The sequence below is a fragment of the Coenobita brevimanus genome, chromosome 92, assembly GCF_032717465.1.
Source record: "Coenobita brevimanus isolate Jiangsu-jjx chromosome 92, ASM3271746v2, whole genome shotgun sequence".
Classification (NCBI taxonomy): Eukaryota; Metazoa; Arthropoda; class Malacostraca; order Decapoda; family Coenobitidae; genus Coenobita; species Coenobita brevimanus.
Genome location: NC_137045.1, coordinates 33,268,591 through 33,286,463, shown reverse-complemented (window position 1 = coordinate 33,286,463; position 17,873 = coordinate 33,268,591). Strand labels below are relative to the sequence as shown.

General features: G+C 42.2%; 1 protein-coding gene across 1 annotated transcript in view; it reads left to right on the top strand.

Moving 5' to 3' along the window:
- LOC145412189 (FGGY carbohydrate kinase domain-containing protein) overlaps window positions 1-17,873 on the top strand; it is a 176,354-nt gene that overhangs the window by 87,184 nt on the left and 71,297 nt on the right. Inside the window, exon 7 of the mRNA XM_080282118.1 lies at window positions 17,367-17,543. Coding sequence (XP_080138244.1) covers window positions 17,367-17,543 — 177 coding nt within the window. The remainder of the gene's footprint in view (window positions 1-17,366; window positions 17,544-17,873) is intronic.

Sequence of the window (17,873 nt, the reverse complement as noted above, 5' to 3'; positions counted from 1 at the left end):
GCCAGGGAATTTCTGCGTATCAACATGACGACACGTGACGCGCTGTGTGAGAATAGAAAATGGCATTTTTGAGCCACTCCTTGCCTCTGCCTCGTGTTCTGTGCGGTAAACTCGCGCATTCAAGGGTTTTTGGTTATGATATTTGGTCACTCGCGCTCAATGCGAATCGCGCACTGTGATGTCACGCACTGTGCGAACCTACTGTATATATATATATATATATATATATATATATATATATATATATATAGATAGATAGATATAGATATTACATTTATATTTTTCCACTCACTCAATGTAGTGCTGCTTTGGGTGTCTGCCCTTTCCTCTCTTCCTTCCTTCCTCTTCTGTCTTTCTTTCCTTCACTTTTATCCTCATCCTTCTGCCTATGAGTGACTTTGCACTCCCTCTTCTGTCTTTCTTTCCTTCATTCTTTCCTCTTCCTTCTGCCTAAATGACAAGCCAAATGGTTTCCTGTACACCAGGAAACCATTTACAGTGCTGGGTGGTAACCATATAACCAAATTATGGTGCCTGGTGGTCTAGTGGGTAATTAATGTGCTCCAAGCAGATTGAGCCTGTGTAAGTTATATCTAAGGGGTGGTTGGGGTTTATTGCTCATGTAATGCCACTCAGGGATGAGTGAGACTGGTCAGTCTCATCTTAAATGTCAGGACCAATTTGCCTAGCCCCAGGCTCTTATGCTCCTTAGTGGGCAGCATAGAATTTCATTATATATGTAGAACCTCTTTGGTCCGGACACCTTTAATCCGGATTTCTGTTAATTCGGACAAAATTTAAAAATAATAAGCTCCAAAAACATGTTGAAAGTAATTCTAAAGTCATTTTCAGTATCGGCGCGGAAAGCGATCGTCATTCGTTTAGTCTCGGATCACGCTAGGTCGCAACATGGGCGCCTGTTTAAACACACGCTGGCATTCGTTCCATCAACTAGTTCACCAACCATTTATATTTTTACGCTGTATTTCAAAAGTTAATCCTCCTTACCATGCCTCTTAATGCAAGTGTAGCTTCTGCTATGAATAAAGGTGTTAAAAGGAGGAGTTTGCTTACACAAAAATGGGTCAGAATATTCTGCAGTGTTTAGTGATTACTGTAGGTTATTTTTTGTACTTAAATGTGCTTTACTTGTACATCAAACATTAGCTTCTTGCCCATATGGGCATTATCAATATGCCAAAGATGACAATGTATTTTTTGCCTACATAAGTTTTATTTTTATTCCAAATGTTACAGTTAATTAATTAATTCATTTTTTTTGCCTACACGGGCCTTAGTCACTTACTACAATTTAAAATGTAGGCTAGTTTCTTGTCATGGCCTTACCTGTAAATTATGCGATACAAAACTATCGTACATGATTAGTTTGGTTATTTTAGTATCCTTTCATCTTTTGCAGTTACGTAGGGTTGACATATGCCACATATGTTAATAATTAACAAACATACCGTATGTAGACAGTTTTTGGTATGAACTGGAGATTACCCTGATGGTCCGGACAATCTACTAATTCGGACAACCCTTCCCCCCATATAGTCCGAATGAGAGAGGTTCTACTGTATATATATATATATATATATAGTATATAAATCACTTCTTTTAATATCACACACTGCACACTTCATTGCACACTTGCACTGGTATTTGATGATAACAACAGTGTTTTAATGGTCTTGCATTTGCGAGATAATGTAAGAGAGATAATCACAGCACATATAAACAAAAGACATGAAGTAACTTGGTGGTGGGATGAGAGTGTAGAAGCTGCAGTTAAGGAGAAAAGAAGGCTTTTCTGGGAATGAAAGAAGGGTGGTAGTAAGGAAGAATACTTAAGGCTGCCAAGTGTAGGGCTAGAAGTGAGGTATACAGGGCGAAGTCTGAGTCACAGAGACTTTTGCTTGATAACCTAAATCTTGGGGAAAGAAAAAATATGATATTTAAGGTGGCAGATCAGATGAAGAGGGATAATCGGAATATTATAGGTGAGCAGTGTGTGACGAATGATGAAGGAAGGGTAGTGGTGAACAGTGAGGATATTAAAGATGCATGGAGAGAGCATTATAGCCGGCTGTTGAATGAGAAGTTTGACTGGGACAGGGAAGGTTTGGAGCCAGCAGATCCAGTGTTTGGCCCTTGGCCTTTGATTGATGCTGCTACTGTGAGTGAGGCAATAGGCAGGATGAAGGTGAGGAAGGCAGCAGGTGTGTCTGGGTTGACTGCTGAAATGTTGAAGGCCTCAGGAGATATAGGGGTGAGGTTAGTCACTGACCTGATGAATATGATATTTATGAGTGTGTTGTCCCAGATGATTGGCTGAAGAGTGTAATTGTAAATATGTATAAAGGGAAGGGTGATGCCCTGGAAAGAGGAAATTTCAGAGGTATAAAGCTTTTAGATCAGATAATGAAGGCAATGGAGAGGGTTTTAGAAGGTATGATTAGAGAAAGAATGAACATTGATGAGATGCAGTTTGGGTTTATGCCAGATAGGGGGACCACTGATGCCATATTCATTGTTCGACACCTTCAGGAAAAATACATTGGTAAGAAAAGGGATCTGTATTTTTGTTTTTGTTGATTTGGAAAAGGCCTTTGACAGAGTCCCTAGAGAGATGGTGAAGTGGGCAATGAGAAAGCATGGCTTGGAGGAGTGGCCAGTTAGGGTGGTTATGGCTATGTATGTGGGCGCTTGCACCCAGGTAAGAGTGAATGAAGATTTGAGTGATGAGTTTTCTATGAACGATGGTGTGCATCAGGGGTCACTTTTGAGTCCCATGTTGTTTATCATGGTACTTGAAGCCTTTTCACGTGACTTCAGACATGGACTCACGTGGGAGATGTTGTGTGCTGATGATTTAGGTGTTGATTGTAGAGAACGAAAGGGAGGCGGAGGAAAGATTTCGGAAGTGGAGAGATGGTATGGCCCACAAGGGCTTAAGGGTAAATGCAGATAAAACAAAAGAGATGATATCTAGGGTTGGTGGCGGTACTGTCAAAGACGAGGGAGAGTGGCCATGTGCATTTTTTTTTTTTTTTTTTTTTTTTTTTTTTTTTGGGAGGGAGAAGGAACCAAAGGCCATGAGCCCGCAGTAACAGTTCCCTCCAAGAGAAAAACAAAATTCAATAGATAGCCAAATTCAAGATCCATTCATTTCGAGATGCCTGGACACACTGCGTTTGAAAGACTGGAGATCGTAGGCAGCAGGAAATACAGACAGAGGGAGACAGTTCCAGAGTTAACCTTTTGTATAAATGAAGGACTGGGAGTAATGGTTAACTCTTACATTAGAGAGTTGGATAGAAAAGGAATGAGAGTTTGCTGCTAGACGGGTGCTATGCGCCCGTCGTAAAGGTGGAGGAATGCAAGCAGACAGTTCAGAGGAGCAGTGGCCATTAAAGTAGCGATAGAAAAGAGATAAAGATGTAACAGTGCGGCTGAAAGACAGAGGTTGAAGGGAGTCAGTAAGAGGAGGAGAGTTAATGAGACAAAAAGCCTTTGACTCCACCCTATTGAGAAGAGCTGTATTATGGGGAGCCTCCCCACATGTGTGAATTGTACCCCACACAGGGGTGGATAAAAACCCTGTATAGAGTCAGCGATTGTGCAGGGGTAAAGAAAGAGCGGAGTCGGCTTAGCACACCCAATCTCTTGGAAGCAGATTTTACAAGACATGCAATATGATCTTTCCAAGATAAGTCCCGAGTAATTGAAACCCAAAGCATGTTCAAGCATGATCCAGGATTAAGCTGAATATTATTAAACAATAGTGGGTATACCTGTGGAAGATTTTGTCGGGTTGATAGGTGTAAGAACTGAGTCTTAGATGCATTAAAAACAATCAGATTATTTTTACCCCAGTCAGAGATACGAGCCAAGTCAGACAATAGGTGTGCCATAGCCTCATCCCTTGTTTGTTGAAGTAACTGCTGAGATGGACGTTGCGGGAACCGAATGGAAAGGTGAAGGGTGGAGTCATCAGCGTATGAATGGATGGGGTTAGATGTACAGCTTAGAAGGTCATTGATGAATAAAAGGAAGAGAGTTGGTGATAGGACAGAGCCCTGAGGAACACCACTGTTGATAGATCTAGGAGAAGAACTGTGGCCATTTACAACAGCGGCTATAGAAACACCAGAAAGGAAGCTAGCGATGAAGGCACAGATAAAAGGATAGAAACCGTAAGAGGGCAATTTAGAAATTAAAGATTTATGCCAGACTCGATCGAAAGCCTTTGAGATGTCAAGTGCAATGGCAAAGCCTTCACCAAAGTCCTGAAAGGAGGATGACCAGGAGTCTGAAAGGTAGATGAGAAGATCGCCAGTGGAGCGTCCCTGACGGAACCCTTACTGATGATCAGAAAGAAGGTTGTGATAGGAATGATGCCTTAAAATTTTTCTATTCAGAATTGACTTGAAAACTTTTGAAATACAGGACGTTAAAGCAATTGGACGATAGTTAGAGGGTTGGGAATGGTCACCCTTCTTTGGGACTGGCTGAATGAGAGCAAACTTCCAGCAAGAAGGAAAGGTACAAGTTGACAGACAAAGGCGAAAGAGTTTGCCAAGGCAGGGTGTAAGCACAGAAGCACAGTTCATGAGAACAACAGGAGGGGCCCCATCAGGCCCATATGCCTTGTTAGTATTGAGGCCAGTGATGGCAGAAAATCCATCAGCTGAAGAAATTTTAATGTCAGCCATGAGGAAGTCAGAAGGGCGAAGTGATGGAGGAACAGCACCGGAATCATCTAAGGTGGAATTGGAGGAGAAAGGTTGTGCGAAGAGATCTGCTTTATCAGTAGAAGAAATATCAACAGAACCATCAGAGTAGAAAAGAGGAGGGAAGGATGATGAGGTAAAGTTGTTAGAAAGGTTTTTGGCAAGGTGGCAGAAGGAGCGGGAAGAATTTGAGTTGGAGAGTTGAGAGCATTTAGTACAGATGAAATTATTTTTAGTAGAGCGAAGAACAGACTTAGCATGATTCCTGGCAGAAACGTAAAGATGATGTGATTCAGTGGTGGGTTGGCTCAGGTACTTTTTTTAGGCCCTCTCATTGTTGCGGACGGCATTAGAACAAGCGTGATTAAACCAAGGCTTTCTTGCGTTAGACAAAGGATACGAGAAAAGAATGTATGCTTCCATGCCTGAGAGAATAACCTTCGTAATGCGCAAGGCACACTCAGATGGCTTCCGGCCATGGAAGCAATAATCATTCCAGGGAAAATCAAAGAAGTACTGCCTGAGGGCCTCCCAATCCACGGCTCCAAAATGCCACAGATGACTTTTCCCTGGAGGGTCCACAGGCCATACCGGAGTGATGGGACAGGTTAAGGTGAAAAGGTTGTGACCGGGGGAGCCCAATGGAGAGAAAAGATTAACAGTGTAAGCAGAAGGAATAGTTGTAAGGATGAGGTCAGGTATGTTGGTGCTCTCTCCAAGGCGGTCTGGGATACGGGTAGGGTGCTGTACAAGCTGCTCTAGGTCATTAAGGATAGAAAAGATGTAGGCTTGTTCACTGGGTGGATCCGTGAAAGGAGAGGAGAGCCAGAGGTGGTGGTGAACATTGAAATCTCCTAAAATGGAGATTTCAGAAAAAGGAGAAATGGATAGAATATGTTCCATCATAGAAGTAAGATAGTCAAAAATTTTTGATTGTCAGTAGAATTAGGGGATAAGTAAACAGCACAGATATATTTAGTCAGAGAATGACAGGAAAACCGAAGCCAGAGTGTAGAGAATTCAGAAGAATCTAGTTCAGGAACATGAGAGCAAGATGAGTCGTTGCGTTTGTATACACAACAGCCACCTTTGGCTTTGAAATGAGTATAGAGAAAGTAGGAGGATACAGAAAAGGGTTTGCTGTCAGTTGCCTCAGACAGCTGAGTCTCAGTTAGAAAGAGAAGGCGAGGTTTAGTGGAGAAGAGGTGGAGCTCAACAGAGCGAAAGTTAGAGGAAAGGCCGCCAATGTTGGAGAGATGAAGAAGAAGTGAGTCAGACAGTGGTTCCAGGCACCTCAAGTTGTCACCGGGAGAGGGGGCGGAAGGTGGGGGCATTTATGGTCCCCCCCCCCCTCCCCGGGGACTCCGAGGCTGAGTGTTGAGACGCCATTAATTTTGTTGAATTTTGGAAAAGGAAGTGTAGTGTGTACTGTGCATGTAGTTTGGTGTAGATAGTTAGAGAAATTTGTATTGGAGAGCATGCTGGCCTACTCTCTATGTAACTGAGACACTGAAAAAGTTCAGCAAAGGGGGGTGGTCAGGAACTGGTCCTGAGGGCTGATGAAATGGGAGCTCCAGCACTCCCTGCCATCAGCTTTCCATCCACCTCAGGAATACTGCCCTGCTTAACTGGTGCAACAATCTACTCCTCACAAGGGAGTGGGAAATAATTCCATCTTTTGTGGTACTTGTGATAAATGGGTACACAAGAGATGTAGTGGTATCAGAGGTAGACTGCGAGATAATGCTGATTTTATGTGCATGGCGTGTCGGGGAGAGCAGGTGGAGATTGTCAGGCTTGAAGGGATTGAACTTGCTGGTGAATCTCTTGAGAGTGTGAAGGAGTTTTGTTATTTGGAAGACATGTTGTGTGCTGGAGGTGAGGCTGGAGCCAGCTCTGTGGCTAGAGTGAGAAGTGGTTGGAAGAAGTTCAGGGAGCTCTTGCTTCTCCTGACATTGAGAGAACTCTTCCTGTGTACTAAGGGGTCTTTGTATGCAGCATGTGTTAGGAGTGTAATGCTGTATGGAAGTGAGACCTGGGCAGTAAAGGAGGAGGATATTCGCAGGCTCAGACGTACAGAAATGACAATGATTAGGTGGATGTGTAGTGCGTCCCTACTTTCAAGGTCTGGGGGGACTGGGTTTATGATGGAAGAGTTGAGAGGTAGGATGGGTCTGGAGTGTATTGGTGTTGTGATGAGGAGTGGTAGATTGAGATGGTTTGGGCATGTGGAGAGGATAGGGGATGATAACTGAATGAGGAAGGTGAGAAGTGTTAATGTTGGGGGAAAGGTTATGAGGGGTAGACCGAGAAAGACACGGGACGAGGTCATAAAGTGTCACCTCAGGGTTAACGGAGTGAACAGGGAGGCTGCAATAGATTGTGCAACATGGAGAGCCGCCATTAGGTGACCAAGGCCGACGCATGCAAGCATGTTGGAGCCTTTAAAAACGAAACGAAACGAATGAAACGATGTAATCAGTGGGCGGACATTGTGGCTTAATCATTTGACCGTTGGCTTGCGTGGGTGTCACCCCATACACACGGGATTTTTGTACACGGCCACCACAGTTATCACATAAGTGAATTCTACTGTCATTAACCTAAGAATGGGTTTAACTTTATCGTTCTATTGATTTATTACATACCAGTTCGTTGTACTGTATATTGGGTCATGACCGTACTGAAATGGGAAATGGCACAATACCATAACACATGGTGACCTGCCATCAGGTTAGAGGCCTTCCACATGGTCAATGTTATTTTTAACATTAATGTCATTATTTTAACTCCCATTAAAGCTTTCAGCAGAGTATGGCACCATTCCCTGCTGTCCAAACTCCCTTGCTATGGACTAATATCTTTTGTTCCTTTGATTTCCTCATATCTCAGTGACAGAAAAATAAAAGTACGTGATGTATATTCCAATTTCCACTCAGTTAACGCCAGCATGCTGCAGGGATCAGTTCTGGCCCCAGCCCTGTTCCTGGTTCATATTAATGATCTCTTATCTGTCACCCACAATCCCATCCACTCATATGCAGATGACTCAACACTGCATAGTTCATTCACACCCAGACACCCATTTACAAAGTCTAATATCCCTACCTTTCAACTCAGTATAGCCATCTCCATAAATCAAGACCTATCTACGATCAGTGAATGGGGACAAACCAACCTTGTCTCATTTAATGCTAGTAAAACTAAATATGGACAATTTACTAATAGACAGATATTGCCAGATTCGTATATTACCTTCAATGCAACTAATATTCCCATCTCCAAAAGTATTGAAATTCTCGGCGTCTCACTTGACAATGCCCTCAGCTGGACCTCTCATGTTAGATCACTTGCTAAAACTGCCTCAAAGAAACTCGGATTATTGTACAGAGTCCATAACTTCTTCACCGACAAGCAGTTAGCTATAATTTATAAGAGTCATGTGCGCTCTCAGCTTGAATATTGCTCACCCTTGTAGAGTGGATGTGGAGAGGTTGCATTAAAACAACTATACAAAATTCAGGAAAGAGCTGTTAGAATTATTAATAACTCTGCCGTTACAAATAAACTACCTCTCCTTCAAGTAAGAAGGAATGTTGCCTCCCATGCATTAATTTACAGATATTTTTATGGCAAATGCTCTGACGAAGTTGCGTCCATGGTGCCACCTCTCTGTGCCTTCCCTCGTGCTACACGGGCATCTGGTAGTGCTTATGACTGGAATGTCTCTCAGCCATGTTGCAGAACTTCTACCTATCAAAATTCTTTCATTCCCCGAGCTACATCTCTCTGGAACTCGCTTCCCCAGAGTTGTTTCCCTCCAACCTTCATCCCACAGCTGTTCAAGTCTAACTGTTACAGATATTTTATGAACAGAGGGCACCAGTAATCTGGTGTATGGATTATTATTATTATTATTTTATTTTATTTTTTTTTTATTTTTTTTTTTCTTCCTTTGTTCTGTTATTAAAAAAAAAAAATAAAAAAATAAAAAGCAGGTGGTAGGATTCAAAAATTATTTTTCAGACATAAAGCAGTATATATTAGATTATTATGTTCACAATGGCTGAATTAGTTCAGTGCAGATTAAGCCTGCTGTTTGTAAGTATACAGTCTCAACTCAGTATAATACAGTTTGGTTAGTGATTAACTGATAGAATGTTGAAGTAAAAGTTAAAATGAGTTTCAGGTTAACAGTCACAAAATTTGCCTCTATGATAATTGTGGTGGCCATTTACGACAATCCCATGAGTATGCAGTTCCTTTTGCACAAGCCGACAGTCAGATGTTTGAGCCAAGATGGCAGCTCGGTGTTTACGTGCACTGTGATTGTTTCGTTCTGTCTCACACATGCAGGGTCATTGAAACACTATTGCCTTGGCCAAGTAACAGTGCGATTGTGCAACAGATGCTGCAGTGTGTGATGTTAAGCAAAGTTTTTTTTTTTTTTTTTTTTTTTTTTTTTTTTTTTTGATACTGTATACTGAAACTTGTTACTTGGAAATCATGTCTGGCAAGGATGCTGCCCCTAGTGAAAAGCATAGTGCTATTAAGAGCACCAAGAGCATACCTAAAAAAGATAATTTTTTTTAAGATTTTGGGTTATGGAGACCTTGATCCCAAAATGTCCTTGTTGAACATGTGTTAAATTGACATTGATCTATGACAAATCAGTATGTTATGATCTTTCTCCTGAGAACCCCATCACATGCAGAGGCATGATCATTTTCACCAACATAATTTACACTTAGTAATCCAGTGACCTGATCAGTTAGTGCCCTCATGATCATAGGCCAGTTGCCTTCCTTTGAAGTTTCTGGACACAGGCAGCCTTACCTTGGATTGTTACACTTAACAAGGGGATAATATATGAATGGTTGTTATTATTGCCTAAATAATAAGGAAATTTCTTAGTTTTGAAATGTTTAGTCATGTAATCATAACCTTAACCCTGTTTCATACTAAAAAGTTAGGTTGGTAGGATTCTTCAGTAAGAAAGGGAAAACAAACTACAGTGAACTCTCACATTTGGCGAGTTTTTATTTGGTGAAGTCACTTTTGGCGATGGGATGGGATTGTACACAACACTCTAATTTGGCGACAGAAATCTCACATTTGGCAAGTTGTTTATAATAAAAATATACTGTAACTGTATTCTGTAATACCTTCAAAACGTTCTGGAAACGTTTGGTTGCTACCATTAAGCGCTAGTGGGCAACACTTCCTCACCTCATCATGGGCGATACCGACAGTGACATGGACACACAGACATAGCATCAACGGAAGGAACAGCTCATGAAAGGAGCGGTAGACACAGCAAGAAGTGTTCCAGGATTTAAATAAAGTTAATGAAGAACAATTGGGTGAGATGATACAGTAGAGTCTTCATACAACACGAGATAGGTTATGCGGAACCTCGTGCAAAATCAATTTTGCGCTAAAGCGTGACATATGTTTACATGTAAAATAGAGGGTTAGGTTCTCGGAGCATCATATTTTTCATTAAAAATATATTTAAAGATAGGTTATTACAAACACTTCTGCCCTAAGACACTGAAGACATTGTGTTTACGTACGACCTCACTGACTGGACACAGCTACTGCATTCTGAGCTAACCTAACCGTTTGAGTTTTGCCCCCTAATACTCCTCATAAAAATTTCAGTCACCAAAGATTGCCACTAAGCCTCTAGAAAGTCCATATTACAAATCAAGCAAAAAATTGGCCTAAACAACACATGGATAATGGCTGCCCAGCATCACGCATATTTCGTCACGAATCACTTTCGGCACTTATTTAAAAAAAAAAATGCAGTGTGAAGCTTTTTGAAAGCCATCAGTCATCAGCAAAAAAGGAAAAAAACAGAGCTATAAAGAAGTCATCAGCATGGAATGATTGCATATCTCACTTCTCAGATACCCACGAATGCAGTAATCATGAATAATAAACAAGTCAGCCAAGCAGTATAATTTGTATGACAGTATAATTCACAAGAACTGAACTCACATAATTATCTTACCTAACTATTTATGTCAACACATAGTGTCTTCACTTATTGTAAGATCCAAATTTTCTTGACCAAAGACAGTCAGTTCATAACAAAGATCGAGCACAAAACCTTTTTTTTTTTTTTTCTTTTTTTTCACACTCATTGCACTAAAGGCGAATACATGAATTTTACTGCTCCTTCATCATTAACTTTTTTTTTTGGAACAAAGAGAGCTATCCACTAAGGCATCCACGCACCATACACCACGTGTACATCAAGCCCATTATACAGTATTCATTTCTTATGTGAGTTTTTCTGTTTTGTATTGTTTCTTGGCTAAAGCAAATTAAATGTTATTTATGTTTATCACATGATTTACACCTAGTAATGTTATAATATAGGTGGATAATCAGTCCAGTCATGCATGCCCAGAAACAATTTATTTTTTCCCATTAGTTATTCTGTTCAGATTTGGCGAATTCCAGTTTGGCGAGGTTTTTTTTTTGCACCTGTTACTCGCCAAATGTGAAAGTTCACTGTATGAGAACAGTCAACAGAGCCCAGTGAATGGAACTCCATCTCCCAGGTAAAAGCCATGTACTGGTACAGTAAAGTAATCCCTCTAATATCCGAACGCCCAATATCCGAACATCCCCACTAACTGGACATAATCGTCCCAGGATACAATATTCCCAAAATGGTCCGAAAACTGCAAAAAAAAAAAAAAAAAAAAATTCCACCCATAATTTGAACTTGGCGCGCGGGGCGCGGGACAGCTTTGTTGTGGCGCGTCATTCCTCCGATGTCCGCTAGAGTGCCCCTGCATCCTCTCCACTTTCCGCCTGTCTCTTGTCACAAGTGCACGCTCGTCATCATGCCTGCCCAAGTGCTCACTTTTGTGGTGGTGCCTTACCTGCTGCAGGCACTCCTGCTGCTCTCGTTCCTCTCCTTCATGTGTGTGATGATGGCCTCGCCGCCTGAGAAGAGGTAGAGAGTGGTGTTGACTCTGGAGAGGAAACGGGAGATATTGGAGAAAGTAAATGTGGGGTGGTCTTCTTCCTGCATCCTCCGCGAGTTCAACCTGGCCCGATCTACTTTGATAATTAGAGATCCCGAGACAAACTCATGCAGTACACGGCTGACTTCTCATCAAGAAGCAAACACAACATGGAGAGGAAGGTGATGTTTACTCCCAAGTTTGCTGAAGTCGACCGCTCCACGTTGATTTGGTATTGACAGCAACGTGCTGCTGGTGTGATGGTACGTGATACGGAGCTGAAGGCTGCTGCTGAGAAGTTCGCCAGGCTTCACGACGCCCTAGACTTCAAGGCATCCGAGGGTTGGCTCTTCGCGTTCAAGTTACGGCATGGCCTTCCCAACCGTAAAGCTCATGGTGAAGCTTTGGACGCTAACGAGGATGGAGTTGACGAGTTTCGGCACAAGGTGAAGGGCTTGATCGACAGGGAGGGCCTCACTCTCAGTCAAGTCTACAACGCTGATGAAACTGCTTTATTCTATCGCTCTTTGCCAACAAACACTCTAGCCTAGGAGACGGAGAAGCGTGTACCTGGCCGCAAGCTCTCCAAGGAATGGATATCTGCTTTGTGTTGTGCCAAGGCTAACGGCATGCACCGGCTTAAGCCCGTTATTGTTGGCCATGCAAAGCAGCCTCGATGTCTTCGTGGGGTGATGGATGTCCTTCCTGTCGTCTGGTACCATTCTTTGAAGGCATGGTTTACAGCCCAGATCTTCAAAGACTGGTTCCACCGCCATTTCGTCAAGGAGGTCATACATTACCAGACGGAGACACTGGGAATCCCACGCGACCAGGTAAAGGCCCTCCTTCTCCTCAACAATGCACCTGTCCACCCGTGCGACAAGGACTTGGTGGCTGAGAATGGCCGGATTAGGTGCATGTTTCTGCCACCTAATACGACTGCTCTCATCCAACCAATGGACCAAGGAGTGATCATGGCAATGAAGAGGCTGTACCGAAGGAAGTTCCTGGATGAGGTGATGGTTGTTCTCGAGGACGAGGACGAGCGCAGGGAGGGACAGGACACGCGAAGCCAGTGGACTTTGGAAAATCTTCTCCGCTACAACATCAAGTCTGCAGTCTACAACTGAGCCAGTGCATGGAAGGAAATCCCTGTAAAGACTCTAGAAAATGGTTGGTCTTGTCTGCTTCTCGGAACAGATGTGGAGTACGATTTCCTAGGTTTTGACGTGGATGACTTCCATGCACGTCTACGTACGCATGGCGACGATGTTGATGTGGACGATGTGCGTGAGTGGTTGGATGACGACGAGGGTGATCCTGGGTATCAGACCTTGTCTGATATCGAGATCGCATCTTCAGTTGCAGGTGTCAGTACCCAGCTTGAAGATTCCGACGAGGATGGCGACGATGATGCGGACTCCTCTCAGCATGACACAACTCCAGACATCCCCAAGCTGAGCGCACTCCTGGAACACCTAGAGTTCGTTCTCGACTACCTGGAACACCTGGACTGCGACAGGGAGATGGGGCCCTTGGGACTTGTGGAGGAAGTGCGTGCTTTCAGGCAGTGCATCATCAATCGTCAGAATCGTCGTTCCTCGCTTCAGTCGATTGACAGTTTTTTCTGGCCTGTGACCCCTGCTGTGCCCAGCCCTGGCTCCACTCCGTTGCCTCCCCCAAGACAGGCCCTCATGCTCTGAGCCACAGACCAGCACATCAGCCACGGTGGAGTCGCCGCTCGACGTGAGTTTGTGTCTGTCTTCAGAGTTGTCTGCAGTGGGTACGCCATCACCACGACCCAGCGATGCACCTCTAGGTCACCTGCCAGTGATACTCTCGGACTCTGACAGTGAATAGACGCCAAGAACTTCTCCACTAGACCACACGGGAATTTACTGTGTTGTGCAGTGAATAAAACAGTGCATTGTGTTAAGGATTTACAGTTGTGAGTGAAAAGACTATTTTTGAACTAAATTAAACGTAAATAGACTTGTGTGTTTTTGCTTTAGAAAATGGTTATAAGAGTGGAAAAAGTTAAAGTGCAGAGTGCAACACTTATTAAGTTACAATGGAGCATAAGTTAGACAAGAGTGCGCACTGTGAAGAGAATCGGCTTCTGAGTGCGAATGACTACGTTCAGTGCAAGACTTCATGAACAGTGTACTGCAAGTGCTTCAGGAAATCCTTCTTACTGTCAGAGTCCGAGAGGATGCGGTTATTCATCGAGATGGCCATGGACTTGCTGTAAGTAGGCAGAATGTTTCATACTGGACTCTACTGTATTTTCCGTACTATACTTATCTCAAACACCTCATTTCACACTTTTCTGTCCCTTATTGGTGTCAATATGCTGTGTCTTAGGTGCTGTGCATGTGCAGTAGGAAGGTGTTTTTCTGAGTTAGTCAAGATTAGGGTCCATAACTACCAGTCCAGGAGCCAGGGACTTGTAAGTACCTAGAATGTTTAATATTGTATGAACCTACCTCAAAAACTCATTTTATGCTTCTTTTGCATTTATTTCAGTCTTTTATGTCCCTTATTGGTGTGATTTGGGTCTTAAATAGGTGCTATGCATATCCAGGGGGAGTTGTATAGGTGTTTTTCTGAGTTAGGGTCCATAAGTATAAGTCCATAAGCTGGGGCCCAATATCCGGACAGGACCACTATCCAGACCTGCCTATGGCTCTATTACGTCGGATATTAGAGGAATTACTGTCTATTGAACCCCCTTCCCCTTTGTCTGTGTGGCCAGAGCATGTGCCCAACTCTGGGAGGATGGATGCCCCTTTCCTGCATAGTCCCGGGTCACCCTTGGGCATGTTGTAACACCTGTTTGCCCACCAAAAAGGTACAGTGGAGTCTCTTTTATCCAAAATTCTTTTATCCTTTATATTCCATTAACCGTAAAGTTTACTAAAACATTCTCATTTCGATTAACCGCAGAAATCTGAAATCTGTCTGAAAATTCAAACACGGCAGGCTAGTTTTGCGCCACTAGCGTTAGTTTACGATTGCATTGCTAGTCATTAGAGTGAGCATTGTTTGAGTGAAGATTTATTTAGGTTGACAGTTTCTAGTACAGTTACAAAAGTGCAGTTACATATGTAGTTACTACAGTGTATTAAGTGTTTTGGTGATGGTTGAGTGACTTTTGGAGTGCTGGTGGTGGTGGTGGGCTACACTTCTCCAGAAATGGATGATGGGTGAGTACAATACTGTTCCCTTGTATTCTGCATATTATTACATTATCTTTTATCTGAAAAAATCGATTAAATGAAACTTTGAAAGTCCCATGATTTTCAGAAAAAAGAGACTCGACTGTAGTAGGTGGGTAGTTATCATTGTCCCGGCAGGTACAACCATGGGAGTGATGTGAGGTCAAACCTGGTAGCTGGCATTGCACAACAGTTCCAGGCTGGGAACTCAGTCACATTTATCACATAGTCAAAGTCCAGGCTGAAACTACTGCTTGTACATATCTCCTATACACAGCTCATCCTCATGGGTGCTATACTTCCTCCATTTTCCCAGCACCTTGCCATGTGGAAGGACCCTGATCTGACCTCAGTGCGGTGCTGTCAGCCACAGGAAGGAGGCTGCTTGCTTGTGGTCAGTGGGTCTGCACAGCCAGATAACTCGGGTTGAGTGGACAACAGCAGCAACCCCCTGCCTGTTTGCATCTTTGGATGTCATTGCAAATTTTTGATCCACTTATCCCTTACAATGCTAGGAATCACACTGTTAATCACTGAGTAGATATTCCGATGTCTGCCATGCTGTATCTTATAATTTTTCTGTTACCTTTCACACAGCACTTTGCAGACTTCCATAATAGATTTTTGCACTTACGTCTTGTACTGTTACAGAGAAACAGTCACAGCCTTCTGCCACTCGATTGATAGAGCTTCCATCATCCAAGCTCTCTGACATAGCTACTGTATTTCCTGCTAACAGTTCATTGTGTTCCCTCCACTTCATTTTTGCCATTTCTGCGTTACTTCAGCAACACTAGTTTTTATTCCATTCTTCAGCCCCCACACAGCACTCATTACTCCTCCCATCATCACAGTCTTTATGCATCACTAGAGGCAGTCATACTTGCCACCACTCCACTTGTCATTCCCTTTCATCTGTTCTCAGAAAACTGTCATTTCTCTATCTGCTCTCCATTTCTTAATTTCATAGTAAACTTAATTTTCATCCCCGAAATTTTCACATTTTTTAAAATTACTTCATATGCAGAGAAATTTTGACATATACTTTACATAGAACTTATTCTGAGTTTAAGAAAATTTGGCTAAGAGGAATGTTGGAGTGAAAGCATACGATGCATGAGAAAGTTAACTTGTTTAAAGACTGGAATGGTTATAGGAGGATAATGTAAACTAGCATGATTTAGGGATGCTGTACTGCTGATGGGTTTTGCTAATGAACTTTTTCGTTCATTTTGTTTCTGTACATCGCCCTTCCAGATATGTATTCATGTCAGTGATGGAGGCTCCCCAGCGTATTTTCCTTACTGGATTATTGATATATAGGTCTTTCACACTAACCTAGCCCAAATTTTGTGCATTAATAGCTTATTTCACGTAGGTCAGTGGCAGAAAAAGGCAGTACTATGACTCTGCATCCTATACATGAAACTTGTTATTAACTTCATAGTCTAGTTTTATTCTCTTGTTACCTGTGGCAAAGCCAACAGGTCTAAGCTATACACCTGGGGGATTTTTTTTTTTTTCTTTTTTTCAAGGAAAACTCGAATATCTGCTCATGGAGAGCTCTGAACAATTTTCTTATGATATACCGGTACAAAGTTCTTCAGTTAAAATTTGAATTACAGGTAATTTAAAATGTCAGCTGTTGCATCGGCTGACTGTTGGGTGATTGTTTTTTTTTTTTTTCTTTCCTTCAAGGAATGTTTCAATATCTTCCCTTGGAGAGCTCTGAGCAAGTTTCTTATGAAATACAAAGTTGCTCGGCTTGAAATTTATATGTCAACTGTTGCATCAACTGACCCTTAGGCGGAGTTCAAATTTGGCTATAAGGAGTCATTTTAGCGACTTTCTTATGAAATACAAAATTGCCTATCTTGAAATTTTGAGTTGGTTTTACGTATCAACTGTTACATGAGCTGATGCATAGTTTTGTCACAGGTCTATGAAGATAGTCTTGTTACAACTCAGCATTCAAGAGAGAGAAATGATTTTAGGCCAAGTTGTGAAAATAAGTATGGTAACCATTTTAGCATTATATATGGAGAGCATGACAATGTTGGATCATTTAAATAACACAGGAGATAGTAATGTGAAATGAGGAAAATAAATTATTTAAGAAGAGGCTTTAGGGAGCCTTGTTAATTGATGAGAATACGTGTCCCAGTTTCGTATTCTCAGCAGTTACGTTTCCCAGCATCTCTTCTTTAGCAATTTACCTTTGGTTACAGGTGGCTAATATAGTTTCCTACATTATTTATGCAGAGTATGGTGATATTAGAACAATTTAATTAATGCAGAAGGGGACAGCAAGTTGTAAGAAGCAAAATAAATCGCATAGGAAAAGGTGTTAGGGAGTTTCCTTAAATGACAAGAATATAGGACCTAGAGTATGCTTGGTGTGACATGATGATCCATTTTCTTCTCAGGCCAGACTGTTGTGGCCCCTGGGACTGCCCTTGGGACCCTGACCACAGAGGCAGCACAGCAGATGGGTTTGGCCACTACAACACGAGTGGCTGGCTCCATCATTGATGCACATGCTGGGGGTCTGGCAATGGTTGCAGCCGAAGCGAAAAAAAGCCAAGATTTGGTTGGCAGATTAGGTATATGATCATTATGTCATCAGTCTCTCAGTGTTTAATGTAGTGAATATGGTGATGTATGTGTTTGTTTATTCATGCTGCCTTTAGAGGATGATGTTCAGCTTAGGAGACAATTTTTGAACTCAGAAGTTAGATATTCAGTAGCCATAATCAATTCAATCACTACTAAAAGCAAATCATGTGGTTGAATAAATTTGTATGGTGGTGTTATGTGAATAAAATGAAAAAGGTACCATTGTGGTGAAGCAGTTAAGACTTTTTTTTTTTTTTTAAATAATTGGAAAGAGCTACCCTTAGCTTTGTAGTTTTATAGTTACTTATTAATTGATC